The sequence below is a fragment of the Enoplosus armatus genome, chromosome 12, assembly GCF_043641665.1.
Source record: "Enoplosus armatus isolate fEnoArm2 chromosome 12, fEnoArm2.hap1, whole genome shotgun sequence".
Lineage (NCBI taxonomy): Eukaryota > Metazoa > Chordata > Actinopteri > Centrarchiformes > Enoplosidae > Enoplosus > Enoplosus armatus.
In genome coordinates, this window is record NC_092191.1 from 5,850,606 (window position 1) to 5,876,122 (window position 25,517).

The window sequence follows — 25,517 nt, forward strand, 5'->3', positions numbered from 1 at the left end:
GTTTACTTGTTGTGAAACATGCTGCCTTCAAGTTCTCCTCGTTAGCTTCTATTTAAAGAATTTCTTTCAAATTCAAATTCAAATTTCAAAACCCATTTTCATAGCCTTTACAGACAACACTGGAAAAAGTCACTTACGTTCCTTCTAAAAGTCAATTGTTAGCATATTTCCTTTCTATCTTGCCCCGAAAATGAAAATACGACGTTTCTGGTGGAAGTGAAGGCAGCAAATACTACTTCTCTCCATTCTCCTCCGGTGTTGAGTCATTTACCTGTCATGGCTGCCCCCATCGCACTCATTCAAGGGGCCAGTAGAGGTCTGGGGCTTGAATTCTGCAAACATATATTGAAAAGCAAAACCCCCGCTGCCGTGATAGCGACATGCCGAAACCCGGACGGAGCGGCCGAGCTGCGGGGCCTGGCCGGCCAACACCCGGGCAGACTGACGGTCCTCAAGCTGGACGTGAACCGGGAGGAGGACATCCGCGGAGCAGCGGATCGGGTTAAGGAGAGCTTCGGTCGGCTTGATCTGATCGTCAACTCCTCGGCGATGCTTCATCCCTCCGGAAAAGGAGAGACCAGCCTGAGAGATGTTTCTGCTCAGGTAGGTAACTGTCATGGTGTTCTGACTGTTTGAGCTGCTGTCTTTACATGAAACGCTGAATAAAAGTGAGATATGATTCTGTCTACTGAGATGTCTACTAAATGTGCTTTTAAATTAGCTTATTCTGTCAAATCTGTTTAAACGTTTGTAACGACTGAGAACCCACAACACTGTTTACCAATGGGGTCCTTGAACTCCCCTCAGGTCATTGTAGTGTGTAGTGTGTAGTGCACTTTAAATGGACCTTACTTTTTAATGAAAATCTACATTAAATGGCAGGATAGGAGTTTAGGTCTGAGATTGGTGCTATTTTTCTGCATTGAAGTAAGTCCATTTACTGGTCCATACTACATAATTGTTCTTCCAGCCACTCAAGGGACTCATACTATCCTGCAGGTGTCTGTGACCCAGCTGAGATCCATGGAACCACCCAGTGATCTGTGTTGATGTTGTGATGAACAAAATGACCACATCATTCACTAAAAGTTATTTGTGGAATAATAAACTAGTTTCATCTAAACCACGTATGTTAACAGATTAACCACTGATCAGTATTGATTGACTCATTTGCCCTTTCAGGGTATCATTTCAACCTTGACGACCAACACAGTGGGTCCCCTTGTCATGGCCAAGTATTTTGCCCCCCTCCTTCAGAAGGGTGGAGGTGGTTTCGGTCAACAGCCTGCAGAGAAAGCTAAGCAGCACAGCGGCATCATCGTCAACATCACCGCCAAAGTGGGATCCATTGGCGACAACGGTAGGCATTGTGATGTATATCTGTACACAGATCATGTAGATTACACCACTGCAAGGACAGGGCAATTTGAGGTAAAGAAGGTACATCAGAAAGTAAAATATAAATCTGAATCACGAAATAAGTATTGTATGCATGCTTAAGTATGGTATGATTAGCTTGTGTGCCTCTATGTTTTCGTCTCTCCACCACCTCCCCTCCTCGCAGGTCTTGGTGGTTGGTACAGCTACAGAATGTCTAAAGCAGCTCTCAACATGGCTACCAGGAATCTGTCTATAGAGCTGGGCCGCAGTCGACCCAAGGTAGGTTTGAGTGTTCTCATAAAATACCATAAACAAATGAGATTGAGTGGAGACAGTCAGTAGCTTCTATCTCTCCTCCAAAACCAGCAGAGAAAAAGTGTTGGGAAATGGATGGATGATGCCCTCACACATGCTTATAACCCCATGACCATTGTCTGACAGAGAGCTGATGAACTTGTTTCTGATTTTCCAGGTGGTGTGTGTGTCCTTACATCCAGGAACAGTCAACACAGACCTCTCCCGGCCTTATCACAGAAATGTGCCAAAAGACAGGCTGTTCGGTACCGATCACTCTGTGAACTGTCTGATGAGCATCATAGACACACTGAATATCGAAAAGACTGGCAAGGCGTACAACTGGGACGGGACTGAACTTCCTTGGTAGAATCAATGAATGGACCAAGAGAGAGATGAATTCACTCACTTTTATTCTTGATGCTAAATCTCTCAGCACTGTCGAGACAATATGTGCAATAAGCTGGACTTTACACTGAAAAGTGTAAGCTAGTGCTGTACAGTTTAAACAGTCACAGACAAACCTCTTCCACTACCTCATAACCAGCCAAAGTGCTTAAATCCCCTCTAACACATATGTTGTTAATAATTCCATCACATAAAGGCCTTATGTGCCCTCAAGATTTGACACCATTGTAACTATACTAATAATTTAATGTAGCGCGCTGAGGCTCATTTTGGTGGTAGAAATAATGTAATGCCATACTAATCTTGAGGGTTTTTTGCAGTATCAATTAATATCTCCAAGTGGTTTATGTTAATGGAATAGTTTGACATTTTGGGAGATAACACTCACTTTCTCGCTGAGAGTTAGATGAGAGGATCAATACCACTCTCATGTTTGTCCATTCAATATGAAACTACAACCAGGAGAAAGTTAGCTTACTTTACCATAAAGACACACATAACATATGTCGCTGTACAAAAACCCTGACAGATATGAGAGTGGCACCGATCACCTCATCTAACTCTCAGAAAGAAAGCTAATATTTCCCCAAATGTCTTAACTATTCCTTTAAGTGTGATGTCTAAACACAATTTCAGATATTCCTTGTAGTGTTTCAAACCTTATTGTTGAATAAAACAGCTTTTGTCATGACATTAGACAGCTGAATTATGTGTCACATTCATTCATTGTTCTCATTGTTTCCCAAATAGTTTTGAAACAGTTTTTCCCGTGGTATAAAAAGGGGTACTGCATTTACACCTTGAAAGTGTTTTTTAAGTGTGTCACATCCTCAGTCACAATGCTGAGGAAAAAGCATTGTATCTTCACATTTGAAATTCATGCAGAGCCAATTTTCTCATGTTGGAAATAGGCCATTTTATTTAACAAAATAAAGGAAAATCACTTACATTTTATTTCTGAAATTCTGTGAAAATGTATTTTTTTCTTGGTGCTTTCAGAAGCAAACCTGCAGCACCATATGTGAGTGTGTTTATGTTTGAGCAGGCCTTATTTGCAGAAGGAGAGGAGAGAAGAGACTCAAAGCACAGTGGGCTATGACTAATTGGCTGTGTAATGACTGAACTTAATCCTGTTATGGGATTTTTATACATTGATCTGTTACTTACCAAGTTACCAGGTTAATATATTAGACAACGATATGGTGCAAAAAGTTAAATAATATTACTAATTTCATCTCTACTCAGCCTTAATTATAGTTTTTTTTTTTTTAAATCCTCACATTTCTTTCAATTACTCAGTGGGCAGAATCTTAGGAGCAGTTAATTACTTTTAACCAGAAGATGGCAGCATTTCAAGACTCCATTTGTGCTACTTGGTATCCACAATCTTCACATTTCTCTTAAGTGAGTAACTAACATTATGGAAATGTATGGCATTTCTTTAACTATTGTAGTATGATGGTCTTCATTACAGTATATTTCCAGTAATTGATGGTGTTTGATACAGTGGTAATAGTGATATAACATAACATACTGTTTCCTCACTGATTGAGACTATATCTGCTTTGTTCCACCTGTGACTTTAAATATTATGGTGCGTTTCTCTTATGGTACCTCTTCATCTTAACAGTAATTCTTATGGTATTACTTCACTATCCAATCAACTGCAATTGTGTCTGTGACTTCTTCTATAGCTTAACCAAGAGCTGAGATTTAAATCAGGAATTAATTGCAGAAAAAGAAAGAAAGAAATGTATTTGCCTCTAAATGGTTCTAGTGATTGTTTTCCTTTATCAAGCTGAGATTGTTGTTTTTTGACCTTTGTATCTTGACTTAACTGTGCTCGCTATCCAATGCCCTATATGATATCCGGTCTAAACAATAATATCACGGGTCTCTTTTAAAATAAATCTTAATCTCATTGTGACTATACCTGTTAAATGACGGACCATTTCTTTGCTATGTTATTACATCTTATTTCCTTTGACGCAATTGTGGATCTCAAGATCTCTGAAGAGAAAGCTGTTCACAGACACCCGAGAACATACACAAATCAGATATAACAATTATCTGCGGGATAACAAAAGGTTTTTTTATTAGAGGCCATACCTGGCATTTCTTTCAGGAATTCCTATTGACATTTCTATAATTGGCTGTGCTTTTCCGTGGAACAACAGGGTTACTACAGTTCATTTTCGTGACTGACATATTGACTGGCAGCTTTGTGCGCACATCATGCGTGGAGAGGACTGCGGGGAATGAGGATGACAGCGAACAGCGACGTTTTTTATAAATAAAGCGCCCACAGCTGCACGGACTGGTACTGTGTGTGTGTCTGTTAGACTTTGTTTAATATCCCAGAGGGGAGCAACCGCGGTTCATTGTACCATTGGCGACACAGGACGAGTCCTTTCTTGCAACCACATTGTGATTTGTGTGTTTAAGTGTAGAATTACAGCGTAATTTTTTACCGCAGAGAGGAGAGAAAACCGGTCGGAGGAGGTGAACGAGTTCGGGCCTTGACTGGAGGAGCTGGTGTGACGTAGCTGTCCACCAACACATACACACACCGGCTGCTGCTGCTGCGCCTGCCAGAATCTCAATGTGGGGAAATGACCGCGAGTGACCTCAAAGGAAACACTATATTTTAGCGACTACTCGCATTTCCATTTTATTTTACAATAAAGGACATTTTTACGTCAAATTTTAGCTCGATATTTTAGGGTAAAATACGTTACATTGCGGAAAAGGATACGGTCTAACGTTTGCTGCTCGCGCGACTGTCTCACTAGCTTGCAAGCACCGGGGCTAACATTAGCTAGCTAAGCTAAAGTAGCCCGGTTTCTCACAGCTAGCCGCCGGGGTTTTACGTCGTTTTTCTCCTGCAGATGCTAAGCTAAGCTAGGCTAGGCTAGGCTAGCTGCTGCCATGGATAAAGCCAAGTCAATGATGGACAAGAAAGGAGCGTCGGGACCCTTTCATGTCAACAATGGGCAAACCCAAAGGGGATTTCACGGCCCCGTCGCTGTGGCCGCTAACGGCAGCTGTTGCAGCAGCAGCAATGCTTTCGGCTCGAGCAGCGGACCCAACAGCAGCACGTTTGAGAACATGCATCATCTGCACCGCGGGGATGATGCGGAGTGCAACGGGTCTCCGGCCAAGCGGTGCAGGCTACGGAGGAGGACGGAGTCGGTGAGACGGAGCAGACCCCGTAAGTGACAACGAGCGTGGAGAAAACCAAGATTGTTAGCCTACTATCGTTAAATTGTGCACATTGTGTTTGCGTGACAAGTAAATCGGGTAACCGCAACCTCCACTGACTGTGCAATACCGATCAGCCGGGGTTTGCACAACCATACCATGTTGCAATGAGAGAGAGACAACCTCTGACACATCGCGTGCATCCTCTTTTCACTTTCTATGAAGTGCTATTATAGTTTCATGGTTAATGTGTGTTTCAGATCACAATCCTGTCCCTTCATCTCTCATCTTTTTGATAAGATTAGGTGGCCAGTGCCTCTGACAGATCTGTCCAGTCTACAAGCCTGCCGTCGTCAGGGAGACCCCCTCTTGTTTGTATGAACCCTCAGGTTGCATTTGGTGCGCTGTGATTGGTCGGTTCCCGGTGGTGAAAAAGCTCCTGATAAGTGGGCTTGGCTTGCGTCAGCCAATCAACACCCGACTCTTGTCTTCAGGAGGCAGTGTTGAATGGGCCGGGACCCCGCCCCCTTATTTACTGAGTATTTCGGATGATGTGAGTGAAGATCATCCAGGAAAACTTTGCAGTTTTTGCGAAGAATGTAGAAAGTGTCGTTTTCTTCGCTGTGTGGAGTCTCATTAAATATCCAAGGCCGACTGAGGCCTTCAAAGCGTTTCTCCTACAAGCTGGTGTAATATCGTTTTTTAAGATTTTTTTGTATGCACCTGTGAGCTGATATTTTGCCCCACTATGAAGCTTATAAGTGAAAAGAAACCTGGTAAGTGTGAGTTGGTTTGTGACTCATTGTATTGAGAAGACCTAGGTATTAAAACCTAGAAATCATTTCAATCTCTTTGCTCATGTATTTCTTTAAGTGAGGTTAAGTCTCACTGTATAACTTATTGTTAGGCTATGAAAACAAATCGTTAAAGTCTCTTAATTTCCTAAATGCATTATCTTCATAGATTAATGTTTCAGTCAGACTGTGGTTAATGAGAATGTTGCACATTTGAAACATGATAGTGCTAAATTGCTGTTTAAAGTCATGCTTTTGCATGCAGCTGTTTTCTGTCCATGACAGGAAATTTCAGGCTAACTTCCTCACAGCTCCTTTACAGGGCTGCGCAGTCAAAGCCGCAGGATTTGTTGTGACTGAATGTGGCTGTCATGGTGAAACTTGTTATTATTCTTGGAAATGATTGCAGAGAGACCAGCTGCAAGTTTAGGGACATTGTTGCCAAGTAATCTAGTCAGCATTCTTAACATTTATCAGTAATTGTTTTAGGGAGAGACAGAGAAAAAGGAGAGGTGGGGACATCAGTTCTGGTTTCTGCTTTCAAGGAAAGTTTCTGTCACCTGTGAGAAGCCTGCAAATTGCAGCATTAATTAGAAGCAGGGCTGGCTGGCCAATTGTTCAATATTATCTTTTATTGTCTCACCATATGATCTTGTAATGACAGAATTCACATATTCAACTATTGAATAATCGTTCTCAGGTAAAAACTAATAACACGTTAAGTTTCTACCCAAGATGTCTAAAAACAATAAGACCTATGTTATAAATTTTGTTGCGTTGTGTACTTACATTATCCAAAATTTTCCCACAATGTTCAAACCCAGAGAAATCCGTAATTTTATTCAAGGTAACAGTGCATTTCATTTGGTCACCTGTCAATGGCGTCACATCCCCTTTACCTCCTCACCAGATGATTCGCATAGAGTGAGGAAGGAAGGAATACAATGTCACAGTATTATACCCAATAACAGAACAATACAGCATTTTATCTGCCACACAGTATAAATCTTTCATTAATTGCATGCCATTTTGTAACACAGTAATCCAGTATATACCTAATTTATTGATACGATATTTCAACATCAATCTAGCTTATCACGATGTGCAACTATGACAAGTGGCTAATGTCAGCCACCAAGCTAATGCGTACGATAACAACTTCCATGATCCCACGCTATTTCACAACATCATTAAACTACATATTTTATTATTGCTTTGATTGAGAGATTCCCAGCGATAGAAATTACATACCATGCATTTAAGTAAATATAGCAACATCAGTTTTGTGATAACGTTGTTTTGTGAAGGTTTTGTGAGTATTTACAACATTTTGAAGCAGTCTCCTCTTTAGGCAAGTGTTTGTTTACCACCAGCATACATACTTTGTGTCCGACAGGTTATACCTGTGAAAGACCAGTTAACCACAGCCTTTGCTTGCTCTTCTGCTTAATGGATGGTGACTTTAGTAAAGGTGGCATGTAAATTCATTCAATGTTAACTTAAGCACTGGGTATCTCCTTTCACTTGAATATGAGAGATGAGTAATTTTGCTATCAATGGTTTATTCTTAAAAAAAATGCCAACACAACAAGATAAAACACAATCACCAAGTGCTAAAATGTACAAGAACTTCTTTTGGTGTTAAAGACATGTTGAGTCTGTTAGACACACACCACTGTAGATATACAGCATGTACTCCAGATTCTGGATCTGTGAGCGAGATGAGATATTTCATTTGTAAGTTGCACTGAAGTGATGAAAAACACAGTAAACCAGTCAGAAAACAGGAAAGTCATCATGAGAAAACTCTGAACACAAGATTGACATTCTTTTCATCTAGCATAATGTGGTCTCTACTGGTGTGATTATAAATGTACAAATAACTGGTAATAAGTGTCATGTTGTAATGAACAGCTGATAACGCATTGATTCTTTGCTGTGATGCTTAGTGGCCTGAGAAAGAAAGGCCCTAAACCAGAATTGGCTCAGATTACGTAATTAAAGGGACATCTCATCAGTAAACTTTGAAATGTCCGGTCAGAGCCTCTGCTTTATGGCTGAGTTATCCTTGGATGGAGGCCAGCCGTCCTGATAAACCAGGATAACCCTCTAAGCTTTTCCCCACCGAGGGCCGACCCTGGAATGTATTCCCCTCGGGATGTGATTTTTCACTTTTGTCCTCAGATTTTTTGTACTCTGGGTTTGAAGTGGTTTAGGATCGAGGTTAGTTTTAGGTAACACTGCCTGCAGTACCCCTTGTTTACACCAGAAACTACTTGGCAGCAATTTTCATTGACTACCTTCTGGAACAGAATTGCCTTTATTTTAACCAACAGAAGTTTATTTTTATAGTTCATATCTTTTTCTTTTTTTTTTTTACTTGTTTACTTTCCATTTAAAACTGATGAGATTTTGTTACCTGTTTTCATACAGATCTTTTAAGCAGACAATAAATACTTTATCCCTTCATGGTCAACCTCAAAAAACACTACTTAAAAATTGTATGAGGAAATGTGTCGTGTTTTAACACAGAGCAAAAGCCACGAAAATAGGAAAAATTAAGACAGGAAATGTGTAAACATCCCAGCAAACATAATTGTGCTTTATTTAATGCTCAGTGCGCAGGACATATAGTAAAATGTTATGTGTGTTCATTTGTATAACCATTTGTATCATACTTTAATCCCCCTGTTTAACCAAAATGGGTTTGAGGGCATTTTGGCACGTACTGTTAAAGTCAAACATTATGTGGTCTTAGGGGTGTGGTCAGTAGTGGGTAGAATAGGTGGATGGGCAATCAAGTTGAGCTTGGCAGCCCAGCACCAGGAAGTCATTGCAATGATAACATTGGAGAAAACTTTCTCTTTTACCCCACCAACTTCATATACAGTTTGCCTGTGTTTTTAGTGTCTTGAACAGGTGTTGTAGTCCGCTGCTTGTGTGTCCATGTGTGGCACTTGGCTTTGAAGGAAGCGTGTTGCACCGTCACATCTGCTGTGTGGGATCACCTCAAAATAAAAACAGAACGCTCAGCAGTATTAGTAGGCTATATTATTATCAGTATATAGTATTTTGAGTGGTTGCAGTAACAGAGCTGCTCCCAACAAAACACACTTGATAAAGACACACACAGAAACACCATTAGAGGAAGCACAATTCAGATTTTATCATAGTGCAACAGCACTCTTTTACATATAGTATCAGCAGCAGTAGTATGTTTTTGACTGAGCTTCTCAAGAAATCCGAATGTGCAGAACAGTCAGACAGTCTGCATTGTTTGGTCTCAGTTTTTGAGAGATTTTGACTTGAACAATTTTGTGTGCCTTTGTGTTTTGACTGAAATTCACATTTTGTCACAGATAACTGGGTGTTGTGAGGTAGGAAGACAGGAAAATAACACTACTTGGAATCTCAATAAGGAGATATTTTGTAGTAGCATGACTATTGAGACTAGGCTTTGGTTGCCGATACAAGGTAGTTTTTGCAGGGAGGGATAAGTTTGATCGGCAGTGCTCCTAGAAAATGAAAGTATGGTCCAGTTAAGCTCTTGTAAATCATAGAATTTAAATCAGGACTGAAGTAGATGTTTCTTGGTTAAATCAAGTGGTCACTTTTTCATTTTAAAGAGAAGAACCCAATGGCACACCCAGTTTCCAGCTGGTTTTGGTAGACAGTTACAGTGTGTGTGTGTGTGTGTGTGTGTGTGTGTGTGTGTGTGTGTGTGTCTTAATGTCATAACAGAATAACTCCCATTAAAAAGGTGGAGTCAGTGTTCTACTACTGTGTGTTGCAGATGGATCATGAACAGGGAGTGCTAACAAGTTTCACCTACACCAGTGATTTGGGAAGGGGTGTGTGTGTGTCAGAGATCATGTAAATCAAGATGAGGGGAATTGTTCGATCTATGGCACACCCGAAAACCAACCGAAACTACTCCTTCTATCTGAAACTGTGCACACACCTACATCTGCTTGCTGATTATTTAAGTCATTTTTCAAGCAAAAATACCAAAACGTCTCTAGTTCCCGCATCTCAAATGTGAGGATTTGCTGCTATATGATTGTAAATTGAAAAATCACTTAAATGATTAATAGAAATTGTTACTGATTAATTTTCTGTCAATAGACTAATCGATTAATTGACAAATCGTATCAGGTCTACTCTAGTATAGTACTTTTTATGATGTAGTCATAAAATCAGTAGCAGTGGAGGAACAGCTATAGTACTGTGAGTAGTAGTTGTAGTAGCATTGTCATAATAATCAGAATCATATGTTAGTTAAGTAAAAGAGATGCACAGAGAAGGTGATGGACAATAATAGTGAAACATCAGTGATAAGAATAACAGAGGCCAAAACTTCCTGTGATGTTATGCTTTGTAATGAGTGTATGTTATCGTATCCACTGCATACACAAAGTGTTTCTTGTCTTATCACACAAGCATGCTGTGCAAGTGTTGTTCTTGTCCTGTGCTCTCTACGCAATGCAGTAACGCACACAGACACCAAGCCTCTCTGTGAAACCTGTGATTAAAGGTCAAACAATAGGAAATTTAATAGAAACGGTTGCTGTTGATAATCCCTGAGGTCACGTTGGAAACCTGAACGGTAAGCATGGTGTAAAAAGTATATTTATGAGTACTTATAGACTTTGTAATTCAAGTCAGACTATACACACGCAAACGCTGTACCCATCACGTGGGGAGTGCACGGTGGAGGTGTGTTAGGCCAGAGACCTTTCACCTACATGGACGCAAATCACTCCTCACCCCCCCCCCCCCCCCCCGACCCTACTCCTTGTTACACTGACCTTTGGCTGAACACAGTGCCTGTGTGCTTTTTAAATAGAAACCTTGGATAAGTGGGCACCTATGAGGAGTATAGGACACACAAAGGAAAAGGGAGACATTTGATTTAGATTTAAATTCATACTTAGTTTTTGGAGGCAGTCGGTTTTTCAGCATTGTCCAGCAATGCTTTAGTAATGGCCAACACTTGATGGCTGTAAGGGAGTTGAATGTCTCGGCCAAGGAAATGTACAGTATGTGGAATTTAGCCACAGGGCTTCAGTGAATAAATGATAAAGAAAGCATGTAGGCCAGTACATTGTGTTCCTGTGACATCTTTTCAATCAGTGCGGCCATATTTCTTGACATTACTGACAGCCAGGTGACAGCGAAGCAGTAATGTTTCCCCTGGCGTCATGTATCAATTTTGTTGTCAGTGTTGTTTTTCCACCTCACAAGGGAATGTTCATGGGAGAAATGCAATCAATAAATGTCAAGTGGACTAATGACAAAGCCTGCCAAATAACTTCTTAGATTCAGAAGATGCTTGTGGTTCAGATACGAGCTCAGATGTAAGAGTGATTGTCATTCGGTGTGACTCAGCGATGCAGGTAACAAACCTGTTTCAAGTATTTTACAGTTACAAAGAAATTCAACTCAGATTCAATATTCGTACCAATTCAAAAAAGAAAATCTGTTCCTCGTACTTTAGCCATGAAATATGCCACAAAAAAAAATCAAATTTCATTTTTGTGCACAAATGTTGCCCAGTATTGAAAGAATGAGAGAAACCTCCAAACAGCAGTCTCCCTCTTTGCCTCACAATGAGTTTGTTATCCGAAACCACAAGCGCTCATTGATGCCATTAGGAAATGTTCTGTATATTAACATTTGATAAGTACATCTCTGTGTGTGGGTGGATAAACAGACTGAGGGCAAAACAATCACACATTAATCAGGAAATACATTTTTCACCAAGTGGAAACTTTGGCACAGCACCACAAATGTTGACCTGTATTGACTCGGTGGACGTTGGTCTGTTTTAGGACAAACTGTAAATATCAAAATAACACCCAAACACTGACAGACAGGAACATTCTTGGTCCTATTTATGGTGGTGGCAAACCATTTAATTATTTTCACTTCTTGTTGTTCCGGTAAATACAACAAAAAAAGGAGCTCTTCTTCTTACTGTTGTGAGGTCACTACCTTGTTTTCTAATGTGCATGCAGACACCTGTTTGTAATATGTATAGAAGGGTGTTCACGTCCGAGTGCACAACTGTCCATGTCGAAGTATGAACAAACCTTAATTCTGTACTTTACCATCACATAGACACACGACTTTTAATGGCCGTTTTTAGGGCTCGTCAGCAAAAGCGTTCATCCTTTAGAAATTGGTTACTTGTTCAGGGTTGAGGTAAAGGTTAAACATTGTGTATATAGGTAGAAAACTAAAGTCTTCAAAAAACAAAAGGCCAATACATTTGTCTTCTGTCATATTTATTTTCAACATGGTGGCAATAATGTATCGGAAGTTAGTCCATAATTGGTGTGAGGGAAAGTATTTTATTTTCCTCCCTCACTGAATAGAATTGTCTTCCTTATTAGTATTAATTTCAATGTAGTGTTTTAGTGTCACATGGCCCACAGTAAATACAATTTGAGGACTTTCCACTATGACAACATTACATTTGAGGAAGGGAAACACAGGAAGTGTGCAGCTTCTTGGCACATACATATGTAAAAGGTCCAATTTGATGTCACAGCATTAGCATTAACACAAAATGCTGTCTCCTAGCAACTCAAAATGCCAGTATATTTATTTGTTTATTTATTTCAGACAACAAGCCATGATTTGTGGTTCTGTAATGTCAAAATGCAGAAATGTAGATATTCTGTTTAGATCATGTCATATGCTGGTTATGAGTGTGTGTTTTTGACTGTGGCTGTGGAGGAAAATGTGATTGTCCCTTAAGGCAGACACACGTAATGTAGCTTGGCTGGATTCTTAACAGTGTTGCTTTTGCTTTCAGTGATCCCTTTCATATCAGAGAAGGATATCATATTTCTGTTTCCAGTGTTTCACAATTCTGCTTTAGCTTTGGTGCTTGTTACATTGTTTTTTACTTCTTATGGCTTCAAAGGTAAAGCAGCTGACCTCAATTAAGAATTCTGCTGTAGGAAACAAATGTGTGTCGCACAAGTTTTTGGTAATGAAAAGGGGAGAAAAACAAATATATCAACCCCCCTTTCTGTTTAGTAGCTGGTTTGAATAATGTATCTGAGAGTAATGCTGCCTCAAGTGGAAAATATGATAAGATAGTTTAGTTGAAACTATCCATACATAGCAAAATCAAGTTGCTGTTAAAGAAAATGTATATTGAAGCTATGTTAGCAACAAAAACAATTCAGAGGAGACGGTGCTGCAAAATGTATGCTTCTCAGTTCATGTTTATATATATAAGAGCATGTCAGTAGGTGAGAGGGGACGGTAACAAAAAGTCAACCAAACAATAAAGTAGGTGATGGGTGACTCCTGCTGAAAGTAACTAAACACCAACCACTTGATGGTAATAGTTGTAGCATCAGCTGGTAACAGTAGCAGCAGCAGTGGTGATGCTAGCAGTCATACCGCTGGTTTCAGTTACCATGAACACCTGAGCATATAATGCAGTTCAATACACTTCAGACTATGACACAGCTTCAACCAAAAAGTGAGCATTATTAGGTGCTATTTCTGGCAGTGTATTAGATTTTATTATGTTGTCAGGTGTTCAAAAAACTTCAAGAAAAGAACAGCAAAATTGGTGTCACTTTTAACTGACTGCAGCCTAATATTGTTTTCTAGTACTAATACTTCAATGGACAATATGCTGCCTTGCATTCACTGTTCATTATCATATAACACAGACAATATGATTCACAATAAACACTAGATTGAGAGTTGTTCAAGTTCAGTCAAGCATGTGAAGGTTGTAACTGGCTGCTCATCCAGTATGTTCTACTGCTGTCTATCCTAATGACTGATGACCCAACAGATATGTAAGTGCTACCTAAGAGACAGTTAAGCATGCATACGTTTACATTGCTAACACAAGGAGAAGCTAACAAAAGCATAAAATACATGTTGACATGTTCACCCATGACCTGAAATCCCAAGCTCAAATTTGGTGGCTCTAATCTGAAGGTGGACTTTGCCTCAATAAGCCAGACAGAATCATTCTGTTCCCTTCAACAGTCTGTTGTGAAATAATCACATATCCTGATCGTCATGTCAGGGGAGTGCTGAAGGCACAGAGACCAGGATAGGCTAAGAAGTCACACCAGTCATAAGCAGACTTTTAGGGCCCACATCTCTGGTGTGCTGGTGTTTCACTAATGTTTAACCAGTCAGGAAGACTTGTGCAAAAATTCTCTAAAGATCTCAGAATGTAGCTCATCTGAATCGATTAGTCACTTGGCAGAAAATTAATCTATTGTGATAACTGTTTAATAATTTAATTTAATTTAAAATGCCAAAACTCCCCCCTGGTTCCAGCTTCTTACTTGTAAGGATTTGCTGCTTTTGTTTGTCTTATATGACAATAAACTTAATATTTTGCTGTTTTGGGCTGTCTGTTGGATAAAACAAGACACTGCAGAGATACCTGTAGCTTTGGTCCCTGAGTTTGGATGTCCAGCACTGTCGTAACAGACCATGGTTTGCAGTGTCTTGGCCCATCGTCATGCACTAAATATTTGGATTCAACACATTCTTTAGTTAAACGCTGCTGCTTTCCACAACAATAACAACATGTATTAGTGAACACGTGTTGTTTTAAACAGTTGCACAGGGTTTTCATTGTTCCAAACTATAGGCACACTGATTGGTCAAAATGATACTGTCGTTCCTTGCCCTCTCTAATTTGACTGTCAGTAACCTCATTGTCTCACCATGGCTGTCAGGAGTAAAGAGCACACCGTCTTCAAACATTTACTTCACTGAGTGTTGAACAACATCTTTGGTATTTGTTGAACAGCCAATGCAAATAGAAGTGACTCGATACAGGTGGCTTCTAAAAATAGCAACAGATTTTATTGTTGAATTGTTTGCAGTGTGTTTTTGTTGATCCAAAAATAAACCACATAAAATCCAGGTTTTTATACAAATTAAGGCTGTTTCTTGACATGATCACATTTTTCAAATTTTCAAGGCAAAAAGCCTAGTTCACATTTATTTAGTTTTTCTTATATTCTGGCAACTCAGATGACTCAATTTCAATTATTTTTAATCATTATTGCTGCAACAACCAATGATTTTCTTTATCGATTAATCTGCAGATTATATTCTTGATTAACTGTTAATTGTACAAAATGTCAAAACGTTTTGAAAAAAGTCCAAATTGACATCTTCAAATTGCTTGTTTTGTCTAACTGTGCAAAACCTAAAGATATCTATTTTACAATGACATAAAACAACAAATCATCATAATGGAAAAGCGTGAACTAGTGAATATTTGTCATTTTTGCTTTCTTTCTATCGATTAATCAACATCAGCTCTAATTATCACGCAAACAAAACCAATTGACAAACTAAGAAAGGCTGATGTACCTCTAAGTTAAATATAGTAGCTGCTTTGCAGTGCATTAAAAATATCTTGCAGTATCAGTTCTTTTCCATCCATGCCAGTAAATCTTACTTGAATTTAATTAAATTGATAGAGAGACGAGAAGCGCTCAAAAGGCGGGAAGAGGAGCGAGAGAGAATGAGAAAGGAAAGGAAAGGAAAGGGAAAAGGAAATAGGAAACTGGAGGAGTAAGAAAGGAGAATAAGAAATGAAAAAGGAAGAAACCAAATGGGAGAGAGTGATCCAGTTGGTGTAGATGGAGATAGATAGATAGATAGATAGATAGATAGATGGTGTGTAAGAGAGGCTGAGAGACGGAGAGGAAAAGCTAAGTGAAAGAGAAAATAGGAGGTTGAAGAGTGTGTGAGAGACACAGAGAGAAGGGGAGATGATGGAGGGGGGGGTTGTCTGTTTCCATGGCGACCGTGGCTCTTGTTGAGCTGTGGTGGTGTTTTTTTTTTTTTTTTTTCTAGCTGGTTGTGCTGGAAGATTTTTTTTTTGTGCTGAACTCAATGTTCTACCCAACTAACTATGTAGACCAGGCTGTTTCCTCCCTCCACTCCTCTCCAACCTTCTCTGTGCAGTAATGTTATCCATCCCACTAATACTGCTTTCATACAGCAGGTGCATGTAGGACGCAGGTCTACTGAACATCAGTCAAATCCTGGGTTTTCTCATTTTGACCTGTATTATGTTTTGTTTTTAATTAATTAATTAGTTAATTACAATTTCCTCCCTCTCCTCTCCAGCCTTCCCCTGGTTTGGTATGGACATCGGTGGCACCTTGGTCAAGTTGGTGTACTTTGAGCCGGTCGATATAACTGCAGAGGAAGAGCAGGAGGAAGTGGAAAACCTCAAGTCCATCCGCCGCTACCTCACCTCAAACGTGGCCTATGGTATGTTTACCCACACACACACAGGCACACAACACAGTTGTCACACCCTCATACTTGCATTTGTTAACTCGTGTGTATCTAAGACAGGGGAAGTCAGGTCAAGGACACTTTACAAGAACATAGCAGGATATATTTTACAGTGTGTCACTAATGTATTGCATAAGATTGATGATAAGATTGGTGTATTGTTCTTGACTTCAGGTTCAATTATAGAAACCAGATTATTCACCTCTAAAGTTCTGAAGCATAACCACACCTCAACGATATAATGTTTTTTAGGTCATAAAAGAGCTCAGATGAACTTAAACCACAGCTTTTAGTAGAGTGTGTTTGCAATCCCTAAATCGACAGGAGTCGGGCCAGAATCCTATATTACATAAATTGTTCCTCCCTCACTCAGGCAAAACAGGCGTCCGTGACGTCCACCTGGAGCTGAGGAACCTGACCATGTGCGGCAGGACGGGGAACCTGCACTTCATCCGTTTCCCAACGCAGGCCATGCCCCGTTTCATCCAGATGGGACGTGACAAGAACTTCTCCAGCCTGCACACAACACTCTGCGCCACCGGAGGCGGAGCGTACAAGTTCGAGAATGACTTCAGAACGGTGAGTGCGTGGCCAGAGAAAATGTCTGATTAGCATCAAAATTCATTTTCAAAATAGATATGCCAAACATTTGACGTTTCCAGCTTCTGAAAAGGGAGAATGTGTTGCTTTTCTTTGTCTGACGTTAAACTAAATTGAATATCTTTGTGTTTTAGACCGTCGGTTGGACAAAACAGAACATTTTATGACACCTTGAGCTCTAGAAAATTGCAACAGGCATCTTTCACTGTTTTCTATTGACCAAACGATGAATCCAGAAAATAATCGGCACAGTATTCAATATTGAAAAATAATCGCTGTACTTAGTTGTCATGCTAACCATGAAAACACTTCTGTCACATTTGCAGTATAATTCAAGTTTTCACTAGTTAGAGCCGAACTTTCTGTCTGCCTCGATGTCTTTGCAGTTGATTTAAGCCATCCATACATTACTGCATTTTTCTGGTCACTTGAAGTTAGTGCATTTGGTATGTGTGTGTCTCAGTGTTTACCTGAGTTCATTGACCCTTTCTGCAGTGCAGTAGGATCAATGAACTGTCCCTGGACACTGCAGCATAAACTGAGCTAAACCAAGACCTTGTGCACACTTGACTCTTTAAGTGCTTTGAAAATTTTAGCTTCATAAAGCCGACAAATCGATGCTTCCAAGGAACGTGATGATCTTTTACTTTAAATCGTCTTGAGCAGTTAAAACCCCATTGATAGTGTTTATTGAGAGTCCGCTGAATATTTGAACCCTCCTCCATTTGTGCTGCAGATGGCCGACCTGGAGCTGTTGAAGCTTGACGAGCTGGACTGCCTGATCCGCGGCCTGCTGTACGCCGACCGGGTGGGCTTCAATGGACACCCAGAGTGCTACTACTTCCAGAACCCATCAGACACCCAGAGCTGCGTGAAGAAGCCCTGCACCCTGGACAACCCCTTCCCCATGCTGCTGGTCAACATCGGCTCCGGGGTCTCCATACTGGCCGTGTACTCTGAGAACAACTACAAACGGGTGACTGGGACCAGGTGAGGAGGAGAAAATGATCCTGTGAACAGAATCTAAAGTTTGTTTTAGTTAGTTCAGTATCATATTTAAACTCAATCAATTCATTCAGATCACGGCATTATGATTCTCAAGTGAAACAAGTGTTTGTGTCACTTAAAATAAATCTGTTGATATGAGTGGTTCTTGCATGAGGCCCAATGACAAAACAAGCTAAATCCGGTGTTGTTATTAAGCATGTTCATGTTGGGGAACAGGGCCTAGTGAAAAGGGAGTAAAGCAGCCTTTTCACAGGTATATTTTGCATAATGTTATCGATTGATTGATTTTATTTTTGGATTATAATTGGGCCCAAGTGAGTTCAAAACTCAAAAACAATAGAAAGGCTAAACTAGTTTGTTACACTAAAGTCAACCTTAAGATCAAAATCAATGAGCTTTGAACTTGAAGTTGTTTTGCATGAATTAATATGTGCAAAAGGTGAAGGTGGCTGGATACTTTTTATAGCTTCAGTAGATCTGCCAGATCAGAATCAGTTGTTTGACTTCTAGACATTCTTCATCTATAATCACCTTGTGTACCTTTAGTACTTATAACAGGAGGACTAGATGGCGATTAGATAGTGAACTGCTGACAACATTTGGAAAACAAAAGAAAGTCCCTCCCACACAGAAAATAGGAGTTCTTTTTACGTGCAAATTCTATATTTTATTCAACTTAGTTCACCCATTAAACTAGTCGAGTCGAAGTCAACCACAGTTCAGTAAGCCAGTCAGTGTGGATGTGTTCATGTACACAAGTGCTGTCATAGTACACCACCGGTCATTTGTTACTTCCTTATTCTGTAAATGGCAAGTGTGTCTAATTGCTGCTGCTCACCATGACATCAGTGTGTGTGTGTTGCATGTGTGTTTCTAAGGCTTCCATCTCAATCTTTCATGCTTCTCCAGGAAGATGAAAACATGAGCAAACCAAACTTAGATGTTGTGGGACTGAGAAGTGAGGTCATGTCAAGTGGGTGGAGTGGGTGTGTCAGGTGTGTGTGTGTGTGTGTGTGTGTGTGTGTGTGTGTGTGTGTGTGTGTGTGTGTGTGTGTGTGTGTGTGTGTTCTGGTGTGTGGGTTTTTAATCTTTTCTTTAGACTCACTTTTACAGTTTTTGTGTAAATGCCTTTCATCCTGTTTATTCCCCCTCCTTATCTTCTGTTATCTTTTTAGCTCTTTTACATAATCATTGAGCTCCAACCTCTCTGTGTTTTTGCTTTGTCATCCAAAGCACACTGTAAACGTATGTTATATTGATACTGTCCCATAACCATGTGTTGAATTCCATTTATTTATTTTCCCTTATCCGTTCATCCAGTTGTATCTTTTCTAGTATATTTGCTAATATATCACATTTTACAGTTGAAGCCGACACGTGTGATGTTTATGCTGCTTATGAAACTCATGACACAGGAATTAAAACTTGTCCAGAGGTTAGAGGCCTGGTCTGCATCCCCCAAACAGAACTCCTGTGAAGTACTAGGGGGAGATTTTTAAGCTGAGGACAGAAGAAGATGGGAATTTTATTTAGTAAAGAAAACCTTTGCATATTCATGTCAGACAGCAAACAATCACATCTTCAATACCGTTTGTTTTCTCTCTCCTATTGCCTCTTTCTCTTTATCCATTTATTCCCTTCTCTTCACATCTTTTCTCTTCCCTCTCCAACCTCATCATTGTCTTTCTTTCCTCTCTTTCCCCTCTATTATTGTTTCCCTTACACTCTACTTCCTGCTGCATCCTGCTCCTCCTCTCTCTCTCTCTCAGTCTGGGAGGTGGTACATTCCTGGGCCTTTGCTGTCTGCTGACGGGCTGCGAGACATTCGAGGAGGCGTTGGAAATGGCCAGCAAGGGCGACTCTACCAACGTGGACAAACTGGTGAAAGATATCTACGGAGGAGACTACGAGCGCTTTGGCTTACAGGGCTCCGCTGTCGCATCCAGGTGAGTGTGATGAGGGCTTTGTCACCTGAAGGTCCACAACGATGCCACAGTTTCAGTTCATCAAGACACTTAATCCTGCATCAAGGGCCATTAATAAAAAGATTGTGATTATACTGGGAAACTCCCAGGCCTGTAGTATGCGATGAACTGTTTGTGAACCATTAAGAGCTAAAAGTATGGAGCAATACAAATCCTCCCTAAAGACAAAGCATCCAGACCATCTGCATATTGATTATACCGGTGTCATTGTCAATAGTTTCTAACTAACATTAAACCCTTGAATCACATTTGAAATTCTTGTGAGTAAATTAGGGCTGCCCTCCAAACGTCGATGACTCGAATAACCAGTCGCGTCGAACCGCAATTTTGTTAGTCAAATCATGCACGATAAAGGCACGAATTACAGAACTACAAAACAGTAACTGTAACGGAAATAAAGAAGAGTGATGGAAACTGAGGGCAGAGCGACTCCGAGCAGTGCGACTCGTTTCAGTTCGCTGCTCCGATGCTCTGTGCTTCGGCTCGTGTGAAGTCGGCTTTGGGTACGTCCCTGAAGTAAATCTTAAACAGTTCTCAGATTCATTGTGCCTCATCAAAAGCTGGATGAACCTATATTGATATTTACTCAACAAAATATAAAGCTAGTTAAGAAATATAATGAAAATGATTAAACGAACTGTGTGAAGTGGATGGAATCAGCTTGGAACTTGCTGAATCAGCTTAAAGGACTGATTTATTAGTTCACATTAATTAGGAAATAATGCTGAGAACAGGAATTGACTTGTGTGTGGAACGCTGTGCCGTTTCATGCTCTGTGTGAACGTATGGCTGCACAAACACACACAGTCGTAACAAAAATACAAAAGACACATACCAGCAAATGGTGTACGGAATAATAGCTGGTAATAGTACGCGTAAAGTACACACACACACACACACACACACACACACACACACTAACTCGCACACTCTGACCTTTACTTGCTAATCTGGGTTTAGCTTGTATATAGTAAACCTGCAGCTCTGTGTTCAAAGGTTGATCCATAAAGCAAAGTGAAAACAGATTTTATCACTGAGTATTATCACCGTTTCTTGTTATGGTGTTCCATTCTGTCATTTATTGAAACACACACACACACACACACACACACACACACACACACACACAAATAACCCTTGTTTACTGTTCTAAAGTTTATTGTGACATTTACAGAGACTCATGCTCTGTGTCTGTTTTCGTTTATCTTTTTCATTTAATGTATTTAAAGGTAATCTACCTTGAGTAGTACACATGATGAAAGTGTGTCTGTGTATGTTTACATGTAAAATGACTGAGTTTTTTTACATGATGTGTTTCATGTGGTCTGTTTTACAGTTTTGGTCACATGATGAGCAAAGAGAAGCGAGACAGCATCAGTAAGGAAGACCTGGCCAGAGCCACACTGGTCACCATCACTAATAACATAGGATCCATAGCACGGATGTGTGCTGTCAACGAGGTACACACACACACACACACACACAGAATGCTGGTCACTATCATTCAACATACTATCCACAACGAGCATGTGTGGTTTATGTAATACTCTCACCAGTAATGATCCGTTATCACATGTTGGTGTTGAAATGCTTAAACTAGTCAGCTTTAGTCATGACTAATGATATGGGGTTGACAGTAGATTTACAGTCGACACGTCTTCTGTCAGTATCACACACACACACACACACACACACACACACACACACACACACACACACACCTAACCTAGAGCTTTTCTAGCCAATGGGCATGACTGTCAACATAAAGTGAAGCAAATTTATGCTTGTTAAAAACAGATGCAAATACAAAGGTATATTCACAATGTATGTCTGTGCCGTATTCCTACCTAAGTTTGTATTAATGGTTTATTGTCAGTGGTTCATCTGAGAAATTAGAGGGAAATTTGCTTACACTGGTTATGTTACAAGCCCCCACCCACAGTTTTGACTATGAATGTAAACAAATTTCAAATAATCAACTGTGAGCTTCCAGGCAATTTTGGGATTGTGGGTGCTAACTGGCGTCACAGTAAAATCAGCTAGTGTATCACAAAAAACAATGCAAACAACCAAAAATAGTTTGAACTAATAGTCTAATAGTTTAATGACTGAAACTAAAGCTGGATTTGAAAGTTTTTCGGTCTTGTTATTTTCTGGAGTGAAGGGTCAGGATCAGGGTCACTTTTCTGTGTGCTGTGAGCTTCTTTACAGTGTTGCCTTGTGGCATGGCGATCAAGCAGCATTGTACAGGGCTATCACTGCACACAGAGCTGCAGCGAAGACACGCACACATGTCCACCTACTGTAGGGTTGAGGGCTGATATTGATTTTTATTTTTATGGAATTAACCGATAGGTCCAGTTTGGATTTTAGTTATCTTTAATCTTGATGTAAGAAAGTGTTTCTCTTGAACGGTTTTAGGGATAAAAATGTAGACACTAAAAGTCTCCTCTGAAAGTCAGACTGATGAAATTCCAGACCAAGTGACCCATCATACCTGCTCTTCGGTGACACTTAGATATATTTGACATTTAAACATAAAACATAAGAAGTGTTTTCTAGTGTTTCCTCTGGCTGTGGACAGCAAGGGACCTCCAGCCTATCAGGGGATACTGACCTGATAAATTGAATCAATAAGTCCTGTATTTGCTCATTATATAGGCATATCAGTGTACTGGTCTAGCCAAGCTCATTTTACAGTATTTGGTTTCCATGACACACAAGAAAAGGTTTCGCAGCATTTAGCAGTTTATTATTTTTTTCCGGCTTCATTGCAATTTTGAAAGCTTTTCAGTTTTTGGTGTTATACCAGATTTAATTCAGCGTTTGGTCGGTAGCTGATTTTTTTTTTAGTGCTACTGAGGGTTACGCCACCAGTAGTAAAGACCATAAGGTCTTTTCCAAAAGAGATTTACTGATGACCAGTTTATCAGCACTCCAGCACCACCATGTGGTTTGGAAGAGGTGTTGCATTTTGCTTACAGTCACTGATCTGTTAAAAAATGAATTTATGACATCTGTCATGACCTTAAGCACTTTATTTTGTGACTATATATACTTGTCATTCTTTTTATTTATTAATGTGCTGAAGGACAGATTATAACACTTTCAAAGAATGTTTTAAAGAGACTGGCATTCACAACGTCTGTTTCATAGAGGGCAGCTGTTCATGATCGGCCACCAGGGCACCTCAGCCTTTCATGTTTTCAAATGAGGATTTATGTTATTGTTATCACATTTGACAAAGTTGTCACACACTTAATGGGGCTTAATTTCTATTAATCTTTTTCACGTCTTTCTTCAAATCAGAAAATCGAGCGCGTGGTGTTTGTTGGAAACTTCCTTCGTATCAACACAGTGTCCACAAAACTGCTAGCCTATGCCATGGACTTCTGGTCTAAAGGACAGTTAAGAGCCCTCTTCCTGGAACACGAGGTGAGCACTAGTACTAGACTAAATTAAATAAAACCAAATATCTCAGGTAGAACATGAAAACAAACTCTGTATGTGTGTGTTTGTGTTTGCACCAGGGTTATTTTGGAGCTGTCGGGGCGCTGATGGAGCTGCTCAAGACGACAGAGGACCCGTGAAGGAAATTATGTTGTGACATCGTCATCCCTCGACAAGATGATGTCATCCACCCCTGAACGCTGTGATGTCATCAACTCTCGATGCTGTGACATCATCAAGTTTTGAGGCTGCTGAAAGGTCCCGTTCGCAGAGGCCGCTCAAGGAACACTAAGAGAGGGACGCAGAAACTGAGAAAAGCCATTTTAATAATTTAACACTTGTAAATAATAACCTCTAACATTAATCTCCTAAATTTCCCAAACAGAGTCCCCCTATCATAGAGGTTTTAATATTGTAATCTTTAATTTATGGTTTCCTATAATCACCTCTGTTGATTCCTGTAATCAGTCCTGTGTCAGGAAGCACAGCGACACAGAGTGTTTTAGTGTTTTTTGTTACTGTGTGTGTTTGTGTGAATAGCTACTGTAGCATTACTTCCTGGATGCTGTGGTGCCCCGGGCGACTATTTGTGCAACAGTTCTGTAAGATGGGACGTCAGCACAGAAGTTTAGTTGCTCTTGAATGAGTAATTGGGCATTTTTACCGCCAGGGATTCAAAATTCCTTTTCTGCAACCACAGAAACATCATATGACCACCAATCCCTCCTGCCTCCGTCTGTCGGAGTGCAGTAGCTGAAGCTTTCAGTTATGTTAACTTGTAGTCACCCAGCTCCAAACTGCAGCCGGACAGCAGTCGTGGCAGTGGCTAAGGGTTGGTAGGCATTTTGTTGTTGCCTGTCTGTTGCACAAAAAGTTGCCCACCATGCTACAGTCTTCTAAGGAGTGCACTGAAGCCAAATCCTGTTGAGATTCGTACGACACCTGCCTCCTTCAGCTCAGATGGGAAGCAGAAAAACACTCTTTAATTCTTTCTGTTGCTCCACTGCACATGGCCTTTTACATTTTGTTTGTTTCTCCTCCGTTTGCCTACATGTAAACAACATTAACAACACCAGATTGCCACATATGCGTACCTAACCTGCTGAGTTAAGTGTTAGATGACGGGACCAAGACATTGTCTTCCTACGGCTGTGTCTGCATTGTTGATTTCTGTTGACTAGCATCACTACAACTACAGTTCAGGACCCAGTCTGGCTCAGCGACCTTTGTTTTTTTTTTTTCGGTTTTTTTTTTTTTTATCTCTGTAGGGAATCATCTTCTCTTTGTCTCTTGCCCTTGCCTGTCTGTCAGTGTCTTCAGCAGGGTGGACGCCTGTCTCCTCACCCTATATCTCCTCTGCCACCCTGCTGCCTTGTCTGGATGTTGCAGTGTGATTTAATGAGGCGTTCAGGCTCAGCTTCATGTGAATTCTGGCATAAAGCGGTTCTGTAGAAGCAGATGTAGAAGAACAGTGTCACATTTTTTGGAGACAATGGGGACAAAGAGTTGCCCCTCATGTAAAATACACTGATGCAGATTCGGTTCAACTACCGTAGACTAGACTGTGTTTTACTGTCTAATTGTGCACGACAGTTGGTGATTTGTTCTCAGTGCTGCTGAGTTATTCCCCCCACTTTGTACCCACAAGATATGTTTTAGTAGTTGGCCAACATTCTCCCGCTACAACCCGATGATCACTTTGTATTTCTTTTAGATTATTTCAGATACTTTGTGCTTTATTTCAACCAACCATGAAAGCAGGGGTATGGAACAGGTCCAGATTGACTAAGCTTATGTTTGAAGGAAAATTGGCTTTGATCAGAATTAACCACACTTACACAACTTGTGGCACAAGCAAGACCTCGACCTCAGAATAGGAAATGGCCTCATTTATCACTCTGATAAGAACAGTGTTGTTCTGTTTGTCCATATCCACTCTCGCACATGCAACCTAGAAGATATTCAAGAGATCTTTGTGTATTTACTGAAATGCTAGTGTGAATTATAGAATTATTTTGAACATAGCTGTTTTGGAGAAACATGTACCACAAGTGTATAGTTTCCTGTAATGTCATGGTAA

The 25,517-nt window shown here is 40.3% G+C and overlaps 2 protein-coding genes across 3 annotated transcripts; both read left to right on the forward strand.

Moving 5' to 3' along the window:
* Positions 1-261: 261 nt before the first annotated feature.
* Positions 262-2,663, forward strand: LOC139294646 (C-signal). The gene is made up of 4 exons (XM_070916568.1): positions 262-603; positions 1,183-1,360; positions 1,565-1,659; positions 1,853-2,663. The coding sequence occupies exons 1-4, from the start codon at positions 277-279 to the stop codon at positions 2,042-2,044; spliced, it is 792 nt and encodes a 263-aa protein (XP_070772669.1). The 5' UTR covers positions 262-276; the 3' UTR covers positions 2,045-2,663.
* A 2,347-nt stretch (positions 2,664-5,010) lies between these two features.
* pank1a (pantothenate kinase 1a) lies at positions 5,011-23,750 on the forward strand. Of its 2 annotated transcripts, XM_070916053.1 has the most exons (9): positions 5,087-5,293; positions 10,663-10,683; positions 16,221-16,367; positions 16,768-16,973; positions 17,731-17,984; positions 19,772-19,948; positions 21,324-21,447; positions 23,297-23,422; positions 23,518-23,750. In XM_070916053.1, exons 1-9 carry the CDS (start codon positions 5,191-5,193, stop codon positions 23,575-23,577), a joined length of 1,218 nt encoding a protein of 405 aa, XP_070772154.1. In that variant the 5' UTR covers positions 5,087-5,190; the 3' UTR covers positions 23,578-23,750. The 2 variants fall into 2 exon arrangements, with proteins under 2 accessions (XP_070772153.1, XP_070772154.1); XM_070916052.1 differs by lacking the exon at positions 10,663-10,683 and having other exon boundaries at positions 5,011-5,293.
* Positions 23,751-25,517: the final 1,767 nt, after the last annotated feature.

Bases quoted from the DNA above. Each gene is read 5' to 3' on its own strand.
- LOC139294646 (XM_070916568.1), top strand. From the start codon at position 277: ATGGCTGCCCCCATCGCACTCATTCAAGGGGCCAGTAGAGGTCTGGGG. The intron at 604-1,182 runs GTAGGTAACTGT...TTGCCCTTTCAG, and splicing joins TGAGAGATGTTTCTGCTCAG to GGTATCATTTCAACCTTGAC. The intron at 1,660-1,852 runs GTAGGTTTGAGT...CTGATTTTCCAG, and splicing joins TGGGCCGCAGTCGACCCAAG to GTGGTGTGTGTGTCCTTACA.
- pank1a (XM_070916052.1), top strand. From the start codon at position 5,011: ATGGATAAAGCCAAGTCAATGATGGACAAGAAAGGAGCGTCGGGACCC. The intron at 19,949-21,323 runs GTGAGTGTGATG...TCTGTTTTACAG, and splicing joins GGCTCCGCTGTCGCATCCAG to TTTTGGTCACATGATGAGCA. The intron at 21,448-23,296 runs GTACACACACAC...TCTTCAAATCAG, and splicing joins GGATGTGTGCTGTCAACGAG to AAAATCGAGCGCGTGGTGTT.